The sequence below is a fragment of the Misgurnus anguillicaudatus genome, chromosome 8 (assembly GCF_027580225.2).
Source record: "Misgurnus anguillicaudatus chromosome 8, ASM2758022v2, whole genome shotgun sequence".
NCBI classification, from domain to species: domain Eukaryota; kingdom Metazoa; phylum Chordata; class Actinopteri; order Cypriniformes; family Cobitidae; genus Misgurnus; species Misgurnus anguillicaudatus.
The window spans coordinates 32,559,701-32,582,436 of NC_073344.2; the positions used below are offsets into that span (position 1 = coordinate 32,559,701).

Consider the following 22,736-nt stretch of genomic DNA (forward strand, 5'->3'; position numbering starts at 1 on the left):
AAAAAAGATTAGCTTCAGCGGGAACACTGCCACCAATCTAGTCACTGAGGTACAAATATGCTGGTAACGGGAGCGAAAGCACTGCCTTCACCAGCTTAGGGTAACGAAAAAATAAGACACTAAACGCAGTACCGGTGCCGGGAGCGAAAGCACAACCGTCACCGCAAACGTTATGAAGCCAGTTAAGGGTAAGCGCTATTAACAAAAACCGGCACAACCGAGTTGGCACGAATACACAAAGCGCCGTTAAGCGCCGAAACGATTAACAAAAAACTGGCACAACCGAGTTGTTGCAAAATACACAAAGCGCAGTTAAGCGCCGAATGATTAACAAAAAGCTGGCACAACCGAGTTGGCACGAATACACAAGCGCAGTTAAGCGCCGAACGTTTAACAAAAACCGACACAACCGAGTTGGTACTAAATACAAAAAGCGCAGTTAAAGCGCAAAAAGACGTTTAACAAAATAAACCGGCACAACCGAGTTGGCACAAAGTAACTACACGAACGCAGTTGAACAATCAACCAAAAAACTCGTCCGTGTTACAACAATAAATCGCAGATGAATCAATAATATAAAGGTAACTGTTAACGTTAGATTACAAATGTCGGGAGAGGGAGCGAAAACACAGCCGTCACCAACAAATGCACCAAACGAGCAGTTATATAAAAAGTTTGTAACTCACCTGTCGGTAGATTTCGTTGCGGCCTTTGGAGGGCGAGCAACTCGCTGCTCCGACAATAAAATATCACAAGGCCACCAGCAACGAATGAAACACAATATCCTGTAGTCTTTTGCTAGCGCGGAAAAAACAACCTGCGAAGCAAGAAGATGAAAAGGAACAGATCCTCTGATGTCACCGGAAGTTATAGACTCTCCGTAGGCATCAGGGGTCACGGGTGACTTTGTTGGTATAAACACTCGACCTGCGCATGCGCGAGATGGATCATTCAGTGCTTAAGCACCGCCTCTGGCGGTCAGTAGGGATGAAATAGAAACATCTTTTTTTTTGGTTGTTAGATGTACACCTTGTCACACAGCAGCTTTTAGGTATTATTCTGTTTTTAAGTTTAATCTGTAAATAAGTTTTTATAAGCTGTCGACCCCAAAAAACGAGCATTTAAAGACACAAAAATGGATACAGGCAACTTTTCATAGTACTTCTATTAGTAGAACTGCGGCCACTAGGGTGAAACGTAGTCGGCGATCCACTTTATTCTCCTTAAAGGCTGGGTTTTACGGCTCGACAGCTTATAAAAACTTATTTCTGGGTTCTTTGGCTTGTTAGCTGTACATATTGTCACACAGCAGCTTTTAGGCATTATTCTGTTTTTTGTTATCAGCCAGAAATGACAAGGAGGCGGCTTCTCGCAATACAAAGTCAATGGATTGCGTTCCCCCCCAGTGGGCGTGGTTTTCAAATTTGCATAACTGCGCTCTGTCTCTATATCCATCACAGGGTTTCCCGCAGCATATTTCAGTTAAGGTGGCCCGCCTAAGCTTGGAACCCCTACCGCCTTAACTAGCTCGTCCAAAAAAAAAAAAAAACGCTGCACAAAAGGCCGTCTAGTGCATCTCGGGAATAGTTCTACAACATCTGGTTTAGTTTGTGTTTATTAACCCTTTAGTTTCACTTCATCATGCAGCTATTCCCAATAGAGGTATCTGTTAAAAATATTTAAATTCATTAATCTAGTATGTGTTCATTTTTGTCATAGTTTCTTCAAAATTAAGTTTTATTTGAGTCTTTTATTTATTTATTTTATTAAAATATTGTAATTTTCATCATGACGCATACGCCCCGCCCGCCCCTTTGATTGCCACGCCCAACCCTACCACCTTAACTAACAAATTTTCTGCGGGAAACCCTGCATCATTCTAAATATATACAAATTTAATTTTACGTCTTTGAGTTTCAAAAAAGGATTATTTGAAAACTGCGCATGTGGCTGCCTACGAGCTTTAAGACCCTGGGGAATCCCTGGAAGAAGTGACGTAAGAGGGAACTTGCACATGAATTAAATATCTTGAAATTAAACAACAAAGAACTAAATCACTGTCTTCCTGATGCAATTTACGTTATTTACAGCAATAATCTGAAATCAAATTGATTTAAACAGATGAATTAGTACTCCACCTCCCACGTGACATCATCAACTAACCAGCATGGTTCAAACGACAAATGTGCAACAAAGTTACTATGTTTTCGGGAAACAGTTTCTCCAACTATGCATCCTACTATGGTGGTTCAGCAAGGAGCTACAAGACCCCATGGTGGTGTGCAAATTTTAAGTGCGATCGTGTCAAGTATAAGCAACTTTGCGCATTGCACTGAATCCAAAAATGACCGACCTGACCCCATATTAGTTACCCATTATTCACCCATCCATTTACAAGTTTTGCTGTTTGAATTAGCTTGTGAGGTGTCATGAGGGTTGGGATGTTTCATTAAATACACGGGCCGCCACCATCTAAGGTTTTAGGACAGATCTGTACTCAAATCTTCATAATGACCGTATTATGTTTCCTTCTAGATGACCTCGGTAGAGAGAGTGGTCGAGTACACGGAGCTAGAGAGCGAAGCCCCATGGGAAACCCAAAAGCGCCCCCCTCCCGATTGGCCAAATCGAGGTTTGATAACATTCGACAGGGTCAACTTCTCCTACAGTTCGGATGGACCTGTAGTCCTCAAAAACATCTCGGCCATGTTCAGACCCAAAGAGAAGGTAAGTCTGGCACAACAGCACCCTAGATCTGCATACTAACTTGTTGGATGTGTGAAATGACCCGGGATTTCTGTTTTGTGTTCTTCAGATTGGAATCGTCGGGCGAACCGGAGCCGGAAAAAGTTCCCTGATATCAGCTCTCTTCCGGTTGACGGAGCCAGAAGGCAAGATCTTCGTAGATGGGGTGTTAACCTCTGAGATCGGCTTGCATGATCTTCGGCAGAAGATGTCGATCATCCCCCAGGATCCGGTGTTGTTCACGGGAACCATGAGGAAGAACTTGGATCCCTTCGGCCAGCATTCGGACCAGGACCTGTGGAACTCTCTGGAAGAGGTACATACATCTGGTCACAAAGTGTTTTATCATTTGTGACCTAATCGCCCGAAGGGACATTCCACTTTTTTTGAAAATATGCTGATTTTCTAGCTCCCCTAGAGTAAAACATTTGATTTTACCGTTGTGGACGATCTCCGGGTCTGGCGCTGCCACTTTTGGCATAGCTTGGCATGGTCCGTTGAATCTGATTGGACCATTGACATCGCGCTAAAAATAACCAGAAAGTTTCTATATTTTCTTGTTTGGAACTTGACTCTTCTGTAGTTGCATCGTGTGCTGAGACAGACAGAAAATTAAAAGTTTCGATTTTCTAGGCCGATATGGCTAGGAACTATACTCTCATTTTGCAGTAATAATCAAGGACTTTGCTGCCGTAACATGGATGCAGCAGGCGCAATGATATTACGCAGCTGCCGAAAATAGCCCCCTGCTATTAAAAGTAACCAAGGGGTAACTTTTATTTTTCTGTCGGTCTTAGTACACGATGTAACTACAGAGGGGTCAAGTTTTAACTGGGAAAAATATTGAAACTCTTTGGTTATTTTTTGGCGCAATGCTAATGGTCTAATCAGATTCAATGGATAATGCTGGGCTGTGCTGGGGGTGCTAACGCCGGACCCGCAGATCAGCTGAATGGATTCCAGATCTGTAAAAATCAACTGTTTAACTCTAGAGGAGCTGGAAAATAAGCATTTTTTCAAAAAAAGTGGAGTGTCCCTTTAATATCAGGTGTAAATTGAGTCATAGATTTTTTTCAGATGTGAACATTAACCACAGTACCTCAATACCTATTAATATGTGATCTCAAAGTCCATCTGAATTAATGACTGCATGCCTGTCTGTTCAAAGGTCCAGCTGAAGTCAGTTGTGGAGGAGCTGCCTAATAAACTCGAGACAGAATTGGCCGAATCAGGATCGAACTTTAGTGTTGGTCAGCGTCAGCTCGTCTGTCTCGCACGGGCCATCCTGAGGAAAAACCAAATTCTCATCATCGACGAGGCCACGGCAAATGTTGACCCTAGGTGAGATCTTTGACCTGTTACCATAGCTGAAACTGATATATTCCTAAGACAGAGCTTTAAATGCATGCGTGCGTTTCACAGGACAGACGAATTGATCCAGAAAACCATCCGTGAGAAGTTCAAGGAATGCACCGTTCTTACCATAGCGCACAGACTCAACACTATTATAGACAGCGATCGGATCATGGTGAGTGTTAAGCTTTGTTTATACCCTTGGCTTGCTCCATCCTTGAGGATGCTTTTGTACATGGCACGCTCGGCGTTGAACTATACTTTAAAGCCACAGGGGCTACTCCAGTAATCGTGTCCAAAACCAACACAAAGTAAAGGGTAGAAGTCATTTACTGGAACAACCCTTGCACTAACATAATAGCTAAATTTGAGAACATGAATAAAACAACATATGTCTTAAACATTAGCATTAAAGGTGCATTGTGTAACTTTTAAAAGGATCTTTTTACAGAAATGCAATATAATATACATAACTATATTATTATCAGTGGTGTAAAGACCTTACCAAATGAACAGTATTGTTTTTATTACCTTAAATTAAGCCGTTTTTATCTACATAAACCCGTTTCCCACCTTCATTTTGCGCTGTCATGTTTCTACAGTAGCCTTAAATGGACAAACTGCTCTATAGAGCGCGTTTTGTTTCTATACGTTGTCTGAGACGATGGCATGTTTGTCCTGTGGCGGTTACCATAGCTTCTCTATGCGTTTCGAAACGCAGGGGTGAGTTTTGGACTGAGCCGCTGGCTGCATTTCGCAATCTCACCCAGGGTTTCCCGCAGAAAATGTGTTAGTTAAGGTGGTTGAGGCAATCAAAGGGACAGGGCGTACGTGTCATGATGAAAATGAAAATATTTTTATTTAAAACACTCAAATAAAACTTAATTTTGAAGAAACTATGACAGAAAATGAACACATACTAGACTATTAATGAATTAAATGTTTTTAACAGATACCTCTAACGAAAATAGCTGTGTGATAAAGTAAAACTAAAGGGTTAATAAACACAAACTGAAGCAGATTTGTAGAACATCTGGCGAATGATGATAAATAGCACGAAGATTGTAAAAACGGATTATTTCCCACTATTAATTACATTATCTTAAAGGAGTGTAACTACTGTAGCATGTAAATAAAGCACATAAATAACGTGAGCAAGAGCGCTCAACAATTATATTGAATCAACAGGCACGTGAAACCCTAGCTAGCAGGTTGCTCAAACAACAAAAATCACCAGCTAACCTACATTAAATTTGCAAGAACTATAGACTAATACAATAGCAGGTTTAAATAAAGTCCAATAACAGTTCTCACGGACACGCGTTTTATCAACAGCCTCCTCCAGATAGTTGACGAACCATTTTGGCTGTGTGGCGTGAGTGCCCGCTCGCAGTGTAAAGCGCGTCCGCGCTATTCTCTGAGATGCACTTGACGGCCTTTTGTACATCAAATTTAAAAAAAATATTTGGACGACCTAGTTAAGGCGGTAGGGTTTCCTAGCTTAGGCGGGCCGCCCGAACTGCAAAGTGCTGCAGGAAACCCCTTCACCGCTAGACGCCGCTAAAAATCTACACTTTAACGTTTTTAATAAACCAACAATACAGAAAGTTACAGGTGTATATTTTATTCCTCACCCAGCATTAATATAAATATATACCAATATTTCTGAATTTTTATTTTAACTAGTAAACTTTCCACACCTTAAAAGTCACAGATAAAGAGTCTATGCTAAGGTTGTGCTGATAGACGATAGGCTTGTAATTTAGGAATCCGCGCTTCTTGGACTCCCTCTTGGACCTGAATGCGCTACCTCTAGCGCCTGACCTTATAATGCTCATGAATTTTTCTCATGCTTGAGCTTGTAATTTGCGCGGTTTTGAAAACGTTGCGGTCGTAACAGTGTTGCCCTTGCTTCTTTTTTGTCCACCAATCAAGTGACTTAAATCTCACGTCTTAATCTTAAGTGATCTCACAGGCTGACGATAGGACGATCTAAAAATGGGCCATATCGCCCAACACTAGTCTATGCATTGTTTTGAATGAATCGATCATGGAGATGTGGCACAAACGTGCCTGCTCGGCCAGAAACGCCTCGAGGTCGGTCATTTTTAGATGCGCAAAGTAGTTAGGAAAAAAACAGGGTCTTGCGCATTTTCTCCGCACACAAATGCGAACGCATCAAGAGTTTTACAATTCCTCACAAATAACTTTAGAGAGTTTGCATTTTGGCACATTTATATAAAAAAACGTGGTCACAGGTGTGTTTATAGTCATTCGAACGTTTTCAATTTATTTCTGGTTACCATAGCGTTAAATTTCTTGTTTTTCTTGCAGGTTCTGGATGCAGGTCGAATCAACGCGTATGACGATCCCTTCGTTCTCCTAAAGAACCAAGACGGCATTTTCTACAAGATGGTCCAGCAGACAGGAAAGGCAGAGGCGGCATCGCTGTTGCACACTGCCAAACAGGTAATCAAACACTTTAGCCAAACTTAAGTTTTATCCCTATATTGGATGCATTTACCGTCACAAGCCAACACAAAGTCGTCAATCCGAATTCTTGACACATGTACCTGTGCCAGAAACCTACAATACACGGCGCTTGAAAGAACCCAAAGCCTTTGTGCTGTCAGTTAGTATTTGTTTCCCTTCCTTAGCGGCGTGTTGTTCGGCCCCCGTATCGGGTTCCCTTCTGCCTCCTTAAACCGGTGAGCTCATTCTTAGTGGATCCGACCGCCAAGGGTTTTCAAAAACATCTTACCTGATATTAGACCACTCTGCCTTTGTGCAGCGTGAATAGCAGCTCAATTGAGAGTATATCTGATAGTGTGGCCAACTGTTTGTCGGCCATGCTTTGTGTCGCCGGGACTTTTCTTAGGGGCGGTGCGGGGAGGGGGATTCGAACACCAGGTGCTTTTTCTTCCTTTTGTCTTTACGGTCATTGTTAGCCATGGGTGCTTTTAAATACAATGAGCGGTTTTGATTACTGCATAATAACGATATTAAATAAGGGGGGAATTTTGCTTCCATTCAACACAGTGTGCATGGGAAAAAGCGACTCCTTTTATCTCATTCCAGGTCTCATTTAAGGGTCACGTCTATCTCTTTCTTCGTTCACAGGCGTACATGAACCGCAGCCCAACCCACCAGCTCAACGGCTTTGCCACAACAGGAGATGGCAGCCTGGTTATCTTCGAGACGGCACTCTAACGACCATGTGCCCGCTAAGTGCTTGATCTACACGGGGCACGGTCGCTTCCAGCCACCCCGGCATTGTCCTTCTTCTGCGGGGGGCGATGGGGCAAAGGTTCTGCCCCAGGTCACCACTGAGAGGCTGAGCAGAACCGGAGATGTTTACGTGTGCTCGTATTCGCCAACCACTCCAAAGAGGAACGAGCTGTTGCTCCAATCGTACACCAGCATTATGATTCCTCCAATGCACTGTAGTATACAGGATGTTTTTTTTATACGTGCCTTATTTAAGTGTAGTACCAGGACTTATAAAGTCTCACATGGGCCAAAGAGATAAAAACTTGCCTTTGCTTAAAACTAAACTTTAAGCCAAACTGAAACTGCTGCTTGGATATACTGGTGCCTTTATGTATTAAAAACAACATAAGATGCAACACCATCATTTTTAGACGACCTAAACACGGTCAGGTTTAAAAGAAAGACTTTTTGATTGTTCACTCCATCTACTTTAATCATTATATAATGCACATGCATTATATGCATTATATTTATGCGTCTTAATTCAGTTTCTTGTGCAATACAAACAAGACTGAAAACTTTTTGGTTTAATTTTACCAACGTGTAATGCAGTCTTTAATTTCCAAGATTATTTAATTTTTAGAATTTGTTTTGTGCATTTGAAAGCGTGAAATGACTTGTGAATTTATTTAATATAATTTTTCTCAGATGCTGAGATGATTTATATTTTAATATCTTTATTATTTCCTTCAAGGGAATGACCGATTTGTGCTTTAATTTTTATAGGGGAATACAAAGAGAATTCTAAACCTAAAATTTTCAGATTTTCCGTTAATCCCAACACCTTAATTCAACAAATATATTTAATTTGGCCTCCTAATTGACTTAATAAATGTGACATTAGGGCACATTTTGTCATATTTGCTCAGCGGTAGACTTTTTCCAATGAAAAAAATGCATGACGTTAAAACAACCTGTGATAAATTTACATAACTTTATAAAAACAAGTTGAAATTGTTTAACTTAATTTATTAAGTTAAAGCAACAAAAATTTCTGTTGATTTGATTTTTCAATGCATTTAACATATACGAGTACACATTCGAGAACCAAAATAATTTTAAAACATCTTACTTTTAAAGTTAGTTTTGTGAGCCTACAAACTAGAGAATGTAACTCGCTCAAAATTGTTTTTTGAAAAACACTACACTGAAAAATGCTGGGTTGTTTATAACCCATGGCTGGGTTAGTAGGCCTATTGGATAGAACATACAGTTGGGTTATTTTAACCCAGATGCTGGGTTGTTGTTATCCAACATTGCATTGAAATAAATCAGCATTTTTTTACACACCGTAATAAAAATGCAGCTTGAAGTTAAAACAACTTGGTTTTGCAAGTCGGTTCAACTTACTGTTTTAAGTTTTGTCTTAAAAAAGTTGACATAACTTATACATTCAAGTTGAAATTATTTAACTTAATTTTTATGTTAAAGTGATTTGACAAAAATGCTGTCTATTTTTTCAGTGCAGTGATGACATAAATCAAATGAAACTGCCTTATTTTGGGAATATTAAATGCTGCCTTCTTTTTAAATGATGCATTACGTGTTCTTTTATAAATGTGTTCAATTACGAAATTATTAAATGATTGAGTCACATCTGCTCTTCTTCTGCATTGGTATTTGTACCTGTACAGTATGTGGCCAGTAAAATATCTGTTTGCACTGCCAATGTTTATTTGTATTATTTGCAGTCATATGTATAATTACTGTGTAATTATTCCATCCTATCAGATTCTCATAACTGGATCAGACCTGTAGGTTTCAAGATATTGGATAGACGGTTGTATGTATCATCCCAACCCAAATTTATTTCCATACGTTTCGATTACGCGGCCGGGAATCCCCCTGTATTTCAAGAGGCACCTCTGGCATTGAACTTTGTCACTTTACATCTCGCCCCATAATGGCTTAAAGATTTGCAGCCCGAGGTTACGGCGGGTATTTGTTTACCGTCTGTCATCCGTGTCCCATGGTGTTTTGAGACCATGTTATGTTAAGGCATAAAGGAATTAACCTGAAGGCAAAATCTTGGATTGAGCTAGAACAAGAGGCGATGTGTTAGGCAAGCAGGCATCGAATCACAGCCTCTTGTCCTCGACATTTGTGGCATTGTCTGTAATCGTAACCATCATCTCTGGAGTGTAAGGGATACTGTAGGCCTTTCTCCTCCTGGATGGACGAACAAAAGCGTGAGATCTTTGCGGTAGAAGATCCTATTGTGTTCGGTTCAAAGGTGCTCACGAGAAGGAATGCTCGCCTTTACTCTACCACTGAAAAATCACTTTCAATACACACGGGTAATGCACAAAAACTGAGACAAATATGAAAGGCTAGCCTGATCTATTATAATGGGAGATATGTGCTAGTCCTTCCCTTACAGCGATGATCTCATACCAAACACACGCACACTAAAACATGCTAAGAAATAGGCCAGTTACTTCACATATGGAAATATAACCTTGATTTCTTCAACAATAAATATGAAATTAAAAAGAAATTAATGAAAGAAATCAAACCCTTAATATTAAAGACTGGAGCCTGGTTCACTTGTAAATAGGCATTTTTATCAGACTCTTAATAGATTCTGCCAAAAAGTGGTATTTTTGAATGACCTGAGGCCGGGATTTAGGATATTTGAAGTGAAAGTATTTTAACGAATGTGTCAAGAGCATTCGGTTAATATCATAATTTTTGAGTGAAGTTTAGCGCATTTTGCATCTAAGCTCTTCATATGTGACCCAGGACCACAAAACCACTCATAAGAGTCACTAGGATAGGACAATATTTGGCCGAGTTACGACTATTTGAAAATGTGGAATCTGAGGGTGCAAAAAAATCTAAATATTGGGAAAATTGCTTTTAAAGTTGTCCAATTGAAGTCCTTAGCAACACACATTAGCCTACTTATGATGAATTTATTTTGTATATATTTTTACGGTAGTAAATTTACAAAATCTCTTCATGGGATATGATCTTTACTTAATATCCTAATTATTTTTGGCATAAAAATCGATAATTTTGAGCCACACAATGTATTAAGATAGGATTGTTTTACAGCTGTGTACAGTAATCCTACTGTATTTTAAATCGACTTTTTGTCCTTCACAGTAAAATTCTGTAAGTATATAACATTGGTTAATGCACAATAAACTTAACTTAAGTGGCTATATTTTTAAAAAGTTCAAAGTTGATTGCCAAATTATACCACTTTAAAAAAAATGAATTGCTGTAATTATGCGGCTGTTTGCCAATAACTTACTGTAGAAGATAAAGACTAAAAATGTTTAATGTTTATTTAACTTTGAACAAACTGTTGCCAGTAAATAACATAAATGTAAAATCTACAGTAAGTTACTGTCAGCTAGTTGCCAGTAATAAGCATTTTTATCAGACTCTTACTGGATTTTGCCAACAAAGAGGAATTTTTTAATGACCTGAAGCCGGGATTTAGGATATTTGAAGTGAAAGTATTTTAACGAACGTATAGTACGTGTCAAGAGCATTCGGTTAATATCATCATTTCATTTTTGAGGGAAGTAAAGTTTAGCGCATTTTGCATCTGAGCTCTTAATATGTGACCCAGGACCACAAAACAAGTCATAAGAGTCACTAGGATAGGACAATATTTGGCCGAGTTATGACTATTTGAAAATGTGCAATCTGAGAGTGCAAAAAATCTAAATATTGGGAAAATCGCGTTTAAAGTTGTCCAATTGAAGTCCTTAGCAACACACATTAGCCTACTAATGATGAATTTATTTTGTATATATTTTTACAGTAGTACATTTACAAAATCTCTTCATGGGATATGAACTTAATATTCAAATGATTTTTGGCATAAAAATCTATAATTTTGACCCACACAATGTATTGTTGGCTATTGCTACAAATATACCCGTTCTACTTATGACTGGTTTTGTGGTCCAGGGTCAAGCATTTACCTGTAAATTAACAGTAAGATACTGGCAGCATTGTTTTACAGCTGTGTACAGTAATCCTACTGTATTTTAAATTGACTTTTTGTCATTTACAGTAAAATACTGTAAGTATATAACATTGGTTAATGCACAAAAAAACTTAACTTAGGTGGCTATATTTTTAAAAAAATCTTTAAAAAAATAAATTGCTGTAATTATGCAGCTGGTTGCCAATAACTTACTGTAGAAGATAAAGACTAAAAATGTTTAATGTTCATTTAACTTTGAACAAACTGTTGCCAGTAAATAACATAAATGTAAAATCTACAGTAAGTTACTGCCAGCTAGTTGCCAGTAATACTGTAATTTCTACAGACATTTTTTATAGTGCTGCCATGACACCTTGGTGAACCTATAGTAAACTGACTTTGCATGTTGATTAAAAGTAATTGCAAAATGACTAAGAATAAGTTAGATACTTTACTGTTAAAAAGTCTGTAGCATCATTTGGGTCCAGACGATGTGTGTGAATATTTTTTTGGGCCCTCTGTTGTTTAAGTTTTTTTCCCTATGTAGTATTATACGTGGCGATTTTCTTTCGAAACAAAGAACTAAACAAAGGAATTCTTCTTAAACAAAGCCCCGTCTGACATTGAAGTGTTCTGGATTGCTTTTCTGGAGCAAATTGTTTAAAGTGAGAGAGAAAAGCATCTGTCATGGTTCTACCCCCATTCTCTGATCTGGCACGGTCTGAATATCGGTTGCAAAGCTTGATGAAGGTGATCATGCCTCAAGAAATCAGTGTGACATGGAAAGCAGCTGTTTGGCTTTCCTTTACGCTGCAGTCCCGTGGAAAGTGAAAATGTAGCTCAATACGCTTCAAAGAACGTCGCAGGTTAAACAGACAAGTCTGGTGACGACATCTGTGCCATTCTGTCGGATGTCGATTACCAAATGAAATACATTCATCTCGTGCTTCAGGCTGGAAAAACAAGCAAAATCTGCATTTACAGGAATGTATCGGAAGTGTCACAATAAAGGTGCTTAAACAAATCTTTACAGCACAGTAAAAATAAACAGTTGGTTCAATTTAAAAAATTAAGTTACCTGGTTGCCTTAACATTTTGAGTTAATTCAACTTAAATACTAGTGGACACAACAATTTTTACACAACTTTTCTTGAGTTAAAGTGATACTTAAAGAGCTCCTATGGTCCCATTCACGATTTTACATTTCCTTTGGTGTGTAAGTGTGTATTAGTACACGTTAACGATATGCAAAAGGTACAAACCCCAAAGTAAACAATGACGCGAGTTATCGTCTCCAACGTAAATCTCTTTTTTTTGGACTACAACACACGCATTGTAGGCAACAGTTTACTTCCTGGGATTGGAGATGTAGAAAAGACCGACAATATCATAATTCCTCCCGCTTTGACTCACAGCCTATAAGTTAACTCCTGTTAGCATTGCATTATGAGCGAATCTTTCAAACATGGTAAGAAGCGTCACATTTCTGGCTGACGTCACAGGTATTCAGACCAATCACAACGTACAGATTAGCTGGCCAATCAGGGACACAGCACTTTTCACATCAATACGTATTTTACAAAATTAGTGCGTTTCAGGAAGTGGTTTTTTGAACCATAAACCACGCAAACACATTGTATAATAACAACTTTGTTTTTTTAGCAATGAAATAGGTGCACTTTAAGGTGATATCAAAATTACCCCATGATTTACTTACTCTCAAACAATCCAAGATGCATATGTCTATCATCTTTCAGACAAACACATCTGGAGTTATTTTAGTAAATGTCCCCCCAAAAAGTGCATTCGTTCTTCACAGTAGTAATCTACACGGCTCCAATAATTTAATAAAAGTCTTCAGCGAGTAATCGATGAGATTGTTTAAAAAATTCCATATTTCAAACTTTACAAACTGTAGTATCCAGCCTCCGGCAACGGCGCCATCTTGGACTCACGCAATTCACAAAATAATTTTAGTGAAGTGAGCATTGGTTGCCATTGGTACGTTGCACAGTGATTCTCGTGAATCGTGTGAGTTCAAGATGGTGTTGATAGCAGAAGCTAGTATCATAGTTTAAAAATATTAAAATATGGATATTTTTCTTACAATTTTGCATCAATTACCCGCAGAAAACCTTTATTAAAGGGGGGGTTCAATGGTATTTCATGCATTCTGGCTTATTAACACAGTAATAGAGTTGTTTCCTCATGCTTAACGTAGGCAAAGTGTCAAAAAAGCAGTTGAGTATTTCTGTGGCGAATGCACTTCGCCAGGGTTCGTACAAATTTTTTTCAATTACGGGCTCCAGCTAACGTTTCATGGGTTTCTATATGTATCACTTCTTTTTATGGGCACTTCCCCCGGAAAACACCGCCCACCAGTCAATCAGCGGGAGACGCTAGAACTTGCGAACATCTTATCACGCAGCGTTTAATTTCAAAACTCAACAATGGCACGAAAGAAGAAGTGTGTTTTTGGATGTAAGGAGAAGAAAGCCAGCCTTATGGAAACAATGGATATAGTTTATTATCCGGGGTAGCAGCGGAGTTTTGCGTGTGTGTTTGATGCGCTGGATTTCATTGAAAAGTCCCAACCGGGTCATGAGTTAAAACGGTAAGTAAGACTTCTGTGTTATGTTAAAAACAGGCGCGTGCATATTATATAAATGACATGAACATGTAGTGAATCATAAGTTAAAACAGTGTTGTATAGTGTTGTTGCATGACTTGTACTCGCTCCTCCCGCGGTAGTAACTCCTCCTTCTTCGTTTTTTCGTACGTTATCGGAAAGAATCGGTAAAGCTAATCTTTCTTTTATAAATCTGAGACTGTTCGGAGATATAAAGGATGTAATACTACTCTATAGGTACTCCAGATTAACATCAGAAATGCAGAAACAGCGTGTGCTTTAACCCCTTGGAGCCGTGTGGATTACTTTTGTGAAGGATGAATGCTGATGAATGTCAGAAGTTGTTCCCTGATCCCTATTTCCTCGCATTATAAGCTTGGAATAGCAAGGACATTTACTAAAATAACTCCAAATGTGTTCGTCTGAAAGAAGATGGACATTTGTATCTCGGATTGCTTGAAAGTGAGTAAATTGTGGGGTAATTTTGATATTTGGCTGGAGTATCACTTTAACTGATATTTTTAAGTTGAATTAACTTAAAATTTTAAGGCAACCAGATAACTTACTTTTTTAAGTTGAACTAACACATCTTTTTTTAAATTAAGCAATTATGTCATAGAAGAACCATTTTTGTTCCTCAAAAAAAAAAACGTTCAATGAAAGAACCATTTCTCGCATACAGAAAGGTTCTTCAGATGATAAAAGTTCTTTATGGAACCATTTAGCCACCTTGATTTGTAAGCGTAAATTTTTAAATCTATTTCTTTTAATGATTAACTTTGCGAACATGTAAATATAACTATTATCAACAACTGTTTATCTTTGCCTCCGAAAATATTTTTTGAGGCCCCACAGGTCAAACTCAACAAAGAAGCTCAATGATCATTCTCACAGTTCTCATGCTATAGTGACGGTCGAGCATGTCCGATGCCACATAATAAACGTTGGCTTTTCTCTCCGGTCCTCTCCATTCACTCTGTGTTTTCTTTGGACACGAATCCCCGTCCTAAAGTCCGGCTGTCATGGTGATATATGGGGATTCCTCCCTTCGGTGTCCTTTTGTTCGCAGGACCCAACTCTCAGCAGTTTCTCCTCGGAACAAAGCCTTCAAATGACTCGGAGTGAATGTGATTAGGTCTAAGGACCACAGACAAATTGAGAGGACAAAAACACTGGTCATTGTCCTGCCATTTGCCACCATTGTTCCCATTCTCTGCGGTCAAAACCTTCAGAACATTAGCCACACAGTGTGACCATCCTTCACTCTCACTGGATCCCTCCTTTCATCTCCTTTCACATTCGCGGGATTCATTACGCCCTACAATGGACAGGCAACAAAACAGCTTGTGATGTCAGCTGGATTCGGGGTTCTCCGTGCGAGGGATGTGTGGTCGAGACTTGGGACTCCTGAAATGGATGGGCGAAGGAGTGTCAAGAGCCGGGTGGCCATGGGGATATATTCGGCATGGACATCGCAATCTAGATATTTTATGGACGATGTATGATCTGGACATTAAAGGGACACACTACTTTTTAAAAAAAATGTACATTTTTTAGCTCCCCTGGAGTTAAACATTTGATTTTTTTGCCGTTTTGGAATCCATTCAGCTGATCTCTGGGTCTGGCGGTACCACTTGTTTTTGCCCGAAAATAGTCCCCTGCTATTGAAAGTTACAAAGATTATTTTAAGGCGCCTGCTGCAACCATGTTACGGCAGCAAAGTCCTTGATTATTGCGCTGGAATGAGAGTATAGATCGTAGTCATATCGGCCTAGAAATTCGCAACTTTTAATTTTCCGTCGGTCTTAGTACACGATGTAACTACAAAAGAGTCAAGTTTTAAATAGGAAAAATATTAAGACTCTTTGGTTATTTTTAGCACGATGCTAATGGTTTAATCAGATTCAATGGATTGTGCTAAGCTATGCTAAAAATGCTAGCGCCAGACCCGGAGATCGGCTAAATGGATTCCAAAACGGTAAAAAACAAATGTTTACCTCTAGGGGAGCTGGAAAATGAGCATATATTTTTTTAAAGTAGAGTGTCCCTTTAAACACTTTAAAACTAGGGAGGAACATCACTACAACTGTAGATTCGTATTAAGTAATTACTTTGCATGAAGTTTAAGCAACTTGGTTATGCAAGTCAATTCGACCCACTTATTTAAGTCTTGACTTGTGATGAGTTGACATAACTTATAAAAACAAGTTGAAATTGTTAAGTGAAAGTAATTATATATTTATCATTTTTTACAATGTAATATTTCTTGAACCCATTTCTTACCCCCAACCCTAACTCATAATCTCATATTTCACCTGTTTTACATAATCTGTAAAAATTCAATTTTTAAGTTTAGCTTATTATATTGTACACTTTGACTTGTTAGTTGCTATATAAAAACTAGTTAACTGATATTAATCAGTGTAAAACACTCTCTTGTTGTCCAAAACACAAATGTTTAAGTGCTGAAAGCTCTGTCAGGGCTGTAAAGACAAAGCCCAGAAGGGCCGGAGAGAGCCGTACGTACAATGGCTCCTCTTCTAGCTGAAATTAAGGAATTTCTTTAAACGCATTGTGCTTTTCTTCCGTTCTTCCCAAAGGACTTTTCCCTCTTTCTGCTACATAAGCTGCTCTTTCAGAGATAACTGAGGGCACTCATGCATTTCCAAGATGCGTTCAGAGATGTTTTGAGGAGAATAAAGGGAGGCTAAATACAGAGCAGGTTTTAGGAGTTATTTGTTCCCATAATGACTCTTGAGCGTATTGTTCTGGTGTGGTCCTGACTTATAACAGGCACCTCTGAGTTCCCAGGGTGTGACTGCTCTATAGGAACAATTACAAAGGGATCTTATCACTTCCTGACTATAAAAAACACGGTTTATGTGCGTTTGCCATGATTGAAAACAATCGAAATGCATTGACTTGATGTGCGCTTAGTCGAAAAATAGAAACAGGGCTACGCTCTTTTTGTAAGTCACAATATGCATAATTATTATGCCTATTGTAATTTGGGTTGGAGTAGCTTATATTTCAAAGACATAGGTCTGGTAAAGATCATTACTGTCATCTAAACAGTAACTGATAATGTTGACTATGGACAGTACATCCATGGTTACTCAAGATTATGAACAATGAAGTGTAGGTAAAGATATATCATTTAAAGGAACAGCGTGATAGAGTTTCCACTCGTCTTAAAATTAATAAGCACATGTCTGAAAATGTGCCTTAAACAATAGTGTAATACTTTAAACCATTCAATAAAGAAAGAATGCATTATAATCCCTTAGAGACAGGCACACATATATATGACATGGACACAATGTTAGATGAACCCATCTGGTTCTCTTTTCATGACATTTCAATGCCTAAATGTCTCACAGAGAATGACAGCCTGCTTGTTACGAACAGAGTTGCCCACTTAAAAGTGCAGCTTCTGTTTTGCTGTGAATGTACTGTAGTTTGTTACTTAGTTAGTAAGTTAGTTATTTCTTTTCTAAAAATGACTGTTTGTAATATAGTTGGTTGGTTGGTTAGTTAATTTGTTTGTTTGTTAATTAGTTAGTTCTTTAAAAAAAACTTTTCTAAAAAAGCCTGCTTGTAGTTAGTTCTTTCATTTCTGTAAATGACTGCTAACTAACTACAAGCAGTCATTTTTAGACTAGAAATAACGAACTAAAAAACTATATTCAAAGCAGTATTTTTTACCTAAGAACTAACTAACTATATTACAGGGAGTCATTTTTAGAAAAGTACAGTAAGAGAGAGACAGTCATCAAAAGAGGGCCAGTTCTCACTTTTCTATAAATGACTGCTTGTAATATAGTTACTACTTAGTACTACTTTGTTAATTGGTTAGATAGTTAGTTAGTTAGTTAGTTAGTTAGTTAGTTAGTTAGTTAGTTAGTTAGTTCTTGTTTAAAAATGACTCTTTGTAATATAGTTAGTTAGTTAGTTAGTTAGTTAGTTAGTTAGTTAGTTAGTTAGTTAGTTAGTTAGTTAGTTAGTTAGTTGTAATATAGTTAGTTAGTTAGTTAGTTAGTTGGTTGGTTCAATTCTTCTTACTTTTCTAAAAAGGACTGCTTCTAATATAGTTAGTTAGTTAGTTAGTTAGTTAGTTAGTTAGTTAGTTAGTTAGTTAGTTAGTTAGTTAGTTAGTTAGTTAGTTAGTTAGTTAGTTAGTTATTTTCTTAAAAAATACTGTTTGTAATATAGTTAGTTGGTTGGTTGGTTGTTGGTTAGTTAGTTGCTTGTAATATAGTTAGTTAGTTAGTTAGTTAGTTAGTTAGTTAGTTAGTTAGTTAGTTAGTTGGTTGGTTTGTTCAATTCTTCTTTCTTTTCTAAAAATGACTGCTTCTAATATAGTTAGTTTGTTAGTTAGTTGGTTGGTTGGTTGGTTGGTTGGTTGGTTGGTTGGTTGGTTGGTTGGTTGGTTAGTTAGTTAAGCCCTTTTCACACAGAAATTCCGTAAAATACACGTAAAATGCATCCTGGATTTTTCCGGAATAGAGTTTTTGTTTGTTCACACTGCCAAGATTACACGGCATCTGATGGTCCCGGAAAGACACGTGACATGTTGAAAGTCCCGCCCTCTCTTCCACGCAGCGTCTGAAGTTTGCATATTATATATTATTTCTCTCTCCAGAAACAACTCGCGTGCATTTTTGTTTATGATAAGATTATAAAGGAGCACGTGAATGCACAGTTCTATGCTGGTGAATGATCTCAGCTTCAGAGTGGATATTTGACAAGCTCCCTGATTTCTGCTTTGATACAGTTTTCAGACATTTCTCATCGTGATTGTTTATATGCATTTAAAACACGCATTTTGAGGAGCAGAACAATATATCTCGTTGGCATGACATGCGGGTATTTTCGTTTATTATAGCTCAAATGAGCACGTGACGCGATATTCTTTTATGCTGCTGAATGATCTCCGTTTCAACGCAGTAAGTAACGAGCTAACTTACCTGATATCTGCTTCAGTCTAGTATGCTGACATTTCTCGTAGTGAATGTTGTAAATCCCTTATTTTAAAGAGTTGAACCAACTTCATGTTGCCATGACACGCGCGTCCTTACTACGGCACGTGCGTCATTGTTTATGCGTCTCATATATCATTTTCTGATAACTGCTTTAATCTAGTTTGCAACATTTCTCGTGGTGAATTTTTATATGCATGTTATCTCTCGTTGTAAGGAGCTGAACCATAACTTGTGTTGTGATGATGACGCGCGCGTCCTCACTTCGACACGCCCTTTACGGCATTCTTGTTCACACAGAGGGTTACCCGCGTATCTTACTAGGTCCTCTTTCCGGCAATGATCCCAGAAGATTAATGGAACGAGTTTTTGTTCACACAGACGCTTGTCTGGCAATTTTACGGGTATTTTCTGGGACCAGAGGTCTGTGTGAATGGGGTTTTAGTTAGTTAGTTAGTTTTCTAAAAAAATTACTGTTTGTAATATAGTTAGTTGGTTGGTTGGTTGATTGGATGGTTGGTTAGTTAGTTGCTTATAATATAGTTAGTTAGTTGGTCGGTCTGTGGGTTTGTTCAATTCTTCTTTCTTTTCAAAAAATGATTGCTTGTAATAGTTAGTTCAATCCTTCTTTTCTAAAAAATGTCTTCTAATATTGGTAGTTAGTTGGATGTTTAGTTAGTTCAATTCTTCTTACTTTTCTAAAAATGACTGCTTCTAATATAGTTAGTTACTTCATTCCTTTTATTCTAAAAAGGTCTTCTTCTAATATAGGTAGCTAGTTAGTTCCTTCTTTTCTAAAAATGGCTGCTTGTCATATTCAACGTTTAAATCACAACAAAAACACCCCCACCCCGTGTCTCCAGCATTTAAACAGAATCCTGTGGGATTGTCTCCAGTGCAAATTAGAACGTTTTTATATTTTTCATGAGACAATACTATTATTACCAATACTTTATTTTGTGATCAAATTGCTATTATTAAAAGATATTGTGTAGAAATACATCAGTAGTTAAATGCAACACAATGAACAGATTATCATTTTAAATGCCATCCCACCCAAGGTGACAATAAACAATAAAACAATCACCCTCCCCATTCCCTCCATATCAAATTAGGTACAATCATATATTTTATAACATAGAAATAAACAGATAAAACTTAGTAAACCATTAAAACATGTCAAGCGGATAACAAATCCTTGATTTACGGAATTACCCTTAACCATGCTGAAATAATGCATCAATACTTCATTAACATTCAAAGATGAATGCAGTATATGAACATGAGATTTGGGATTTTTTTTACTTTTTTAATGTATATGAACTGAGCATATCCTTGCATTATATAATATGATAATGTTTATTAATATCAATTAAGATTATTCTAGTAAATTACCAATGGATGAAATTCAAAACTTCGAGTCTTTACAGCACACACACGCACACACGCACGCACGCACACACACACACGCACGCACACACACACACACACACACACACACACACACACACACACACACACACACACACACGCATCAACAGTGACGTAATTTATGTCAGGAGGATCTGACACACCCACTCCATTCAAAACTCAGCGCAGGTGCTACGATGTAACCAGTGCGCGTGTACTAAACATCGACATAACCTCGTTCACTTCACAACTGCTTTATATGCGTCTATGGATAAAAACGTGCACCACTGGGACTTCTACAGAAGACATTAAAATATGCAATGGCATTTTTATAAGACACCTGTAGACGTATATTTTTCTTTACCCAGATTCAGTTTTTGATACCATGTCACAGAGATAACACATTCAGGTCTGGTTAAACTTTGCGTAAAAGGAACATTTTGGAGACTTCGTTGGACTGAATTAAAAAAGGAGAACTTGAGAAATGTCGAAACCTATGGATCATGTCAAACGTCCTATGAACGCTTTCATGGTGTGGTCGAGGGCTCAGAGACGAAAGATGGCACTGGATAACCCGAAGATGCACAACTCTGAGATCAGCAAGCGCCTCGGAGGAGAGTGGAAACTTTTGTCGGACTCTGAAAAGCGACCCTTTATAGACGAGGCCAAGCGCCTCCGAGCCGTCCACATGAAAGAACACCCGGATTACAAGTACAGACCCCGGCGAAAGCCCAAAAACCTGATCAAAAAAGACCGGTATCACTTTAACGTGGCCTACAATTTGGGTGACAGCGACCCGTTGAAAAGTGCGCGGTTGCCCGGCGACGCGCTCACAGACTCGATGATGGGCAGCGCGGAGAAAACTGCTGTTTCTGCGGCTACTCGGGTGTTTTTCGGACACCACCTGTCCGCCAACCCCTATCCGTTTATCGACCTGGCGTCCAAAATGTCGGAATTACCACCTGCGCCGTTTCCACATTATTCAGTGCTTGGGTATCCCGCCGGTTTCTCCGCGTTTCCCGGGATGGGAATTTTGGCCGGCGCGCCGCACGCTCACCCGGGTAACCAGGGCCACATGATGCCTTACAACTCCCCGGGCTGGCCGGGTTCTGGACATGGTGTTCCTTCGACTTACGTACTTTTACCAGGAATGACCAAAGCCCAGCATGAACCTTACCTGGCGTACGCTGCGGCCATATGAGTCCCATGAAACTAAAGGACTAAAATGATATTGTGGGCTGAGGTCACGTGCACTTGTTTAAAGCTTTGCATTTGTAAAAAGAAATAAAAATGTCAATTTTTACTTGTGTAAAGGATAATGATTTTCATCTTTATAAGTGGAGTCTTTATTGCATGCATCTTTTTGACCCTGTCTGTGATATTCAGGCTAAACTCTCATAATCTATTGATGAGATTAGGAGCATCAAATTAAGTTCACATTGTTTCAATCTTTGATATGACCTTACTCAAGTTAATATTAAAGATGGTTATATTCCATACATTATGTAGTATGATTTTATGTTAAAAAACTAAATGACAAAAATGAATTTAGCTGTCACAAATGTGTAGGCCTTTTTAAGAGATAATGGAAATAGATACTAAATAATACATTTGCCTTCTGTTGTATAGTCACTTAGCATGTGTAAAGTTAAAGTTAAAATAATTGCTCTGATAAAAAATACATGTTTGTAGTTTGAAATCTGAAACAACAGTAAAGAGTTTTAAAAGATTCACACTGTCCTGATAGTGGATATCAAACCCTTACACATTAGACAAATGTCTACAAAACAGCTTAGCTGTTAAAGAAAGAGCTCAGCAACTCGTGATTCATATAGTCATCATGCATATTGCAGATTATAAGACCGATAAATTGGAAATAAAATGCAAACGATGAGAAATCAGAGTCACAAGAAACAATCTGTTAAGAGTATAAAAGAGGAAACAGCACAACAACATCATCTCAAATAATGACATCAGCTCATTTAAAAGCTTAAACAGATAATGACTCTTTACTTCTCAGAACTGATGTTGAAATGCGATGAATAAGACAGGAAGGAAAACAGATAGGCCTACAGATATTAAAGATTTTATAAATGTGGAAAAAGTCAAAGAGATCAATGAGCAAAAGGGATGTCCAAAATGTTACATTTGCTAAACGTGAAGAAGAACTTTTGTTTTTGTATTGTACATAACAAAACAAAACCAAAACACTGAACCTGCATAAATGATTTTTCAATAGCCTGGCAATATTTCAGGCAATATCCTGTTTATGACATGCAATCAATCAGTAAAATGTGTTTTTATTTAACTTAAACTACAAGTAAACAAATGAAGGGAATATTTTTGAACTGTGCTCTTGCTCTATTCTTCATTTTTCACTTTTAAAGCATTAAAAGCGTCTTAA

At 38.2% G+C, this 22,736-nt stretch overlaps 2 protein-coding genes across 3 annotated transcripts in view; both read left to right on the plus strand.

Annotated features, from left to right (window-relative positions):
• The window catches only part of abcc4 (ATP binding cassette subfamily C member 4 (PEL blood group)), a 53,381-nt gene extending 44,344 nt beyond the window's left edge, over positions 1–9,037 (plus strand). For both annotated transcript variants that reach the window (XM_055213199.2, XM_055213197.2), the window contains exons 25-30: positions 2,536–2,727; positions 2,816–3,061; positions 3,914–4,086; positions 4,168–4,273; positions 6,433–6,567; positions 7,219–9,037. In XM_055213199.2, the coding sequence (XP_055069174.2) occupies positions 2,536–2,727; positions 2,816–3,061; positions 3,914–4,086; positions 4,168–4,273; positions 6,433–6,567; positions 7,219–7,308 (942 nt within the window). In that variant the 3' untranslated portion in view covers positions 7,309–9,037. The remainder of the gene's footprint in view (positions 1–2,535; positions 2,728–2,815; positions 3,062–3,913; positions 4,087–4,167; positions 4,274–6,432; positions 6,568–7,218) is intronic.
• An 11,445-nt stretch (positions 9,038–20,482) lies between these two features.
• Positions 20,483–21,762, plus strand: sox21a (SRY-box transcription factor 21a). The gene has a single exon (XM_055213632.2). The coding sequence runs from the start codon at positions 20,817–20,819 to the stop codon at positions 21,531–21,533; it is 717 nt and encodes a 238-aa protein (XP_055069607.1). The 5' UTR covers positions 20,483–20,816; the 3' UTR covers positions 21,534–21,762.
• The last annotated feature ends 974 nt before the right edge of the window (positions 21,763–22,736 follow it).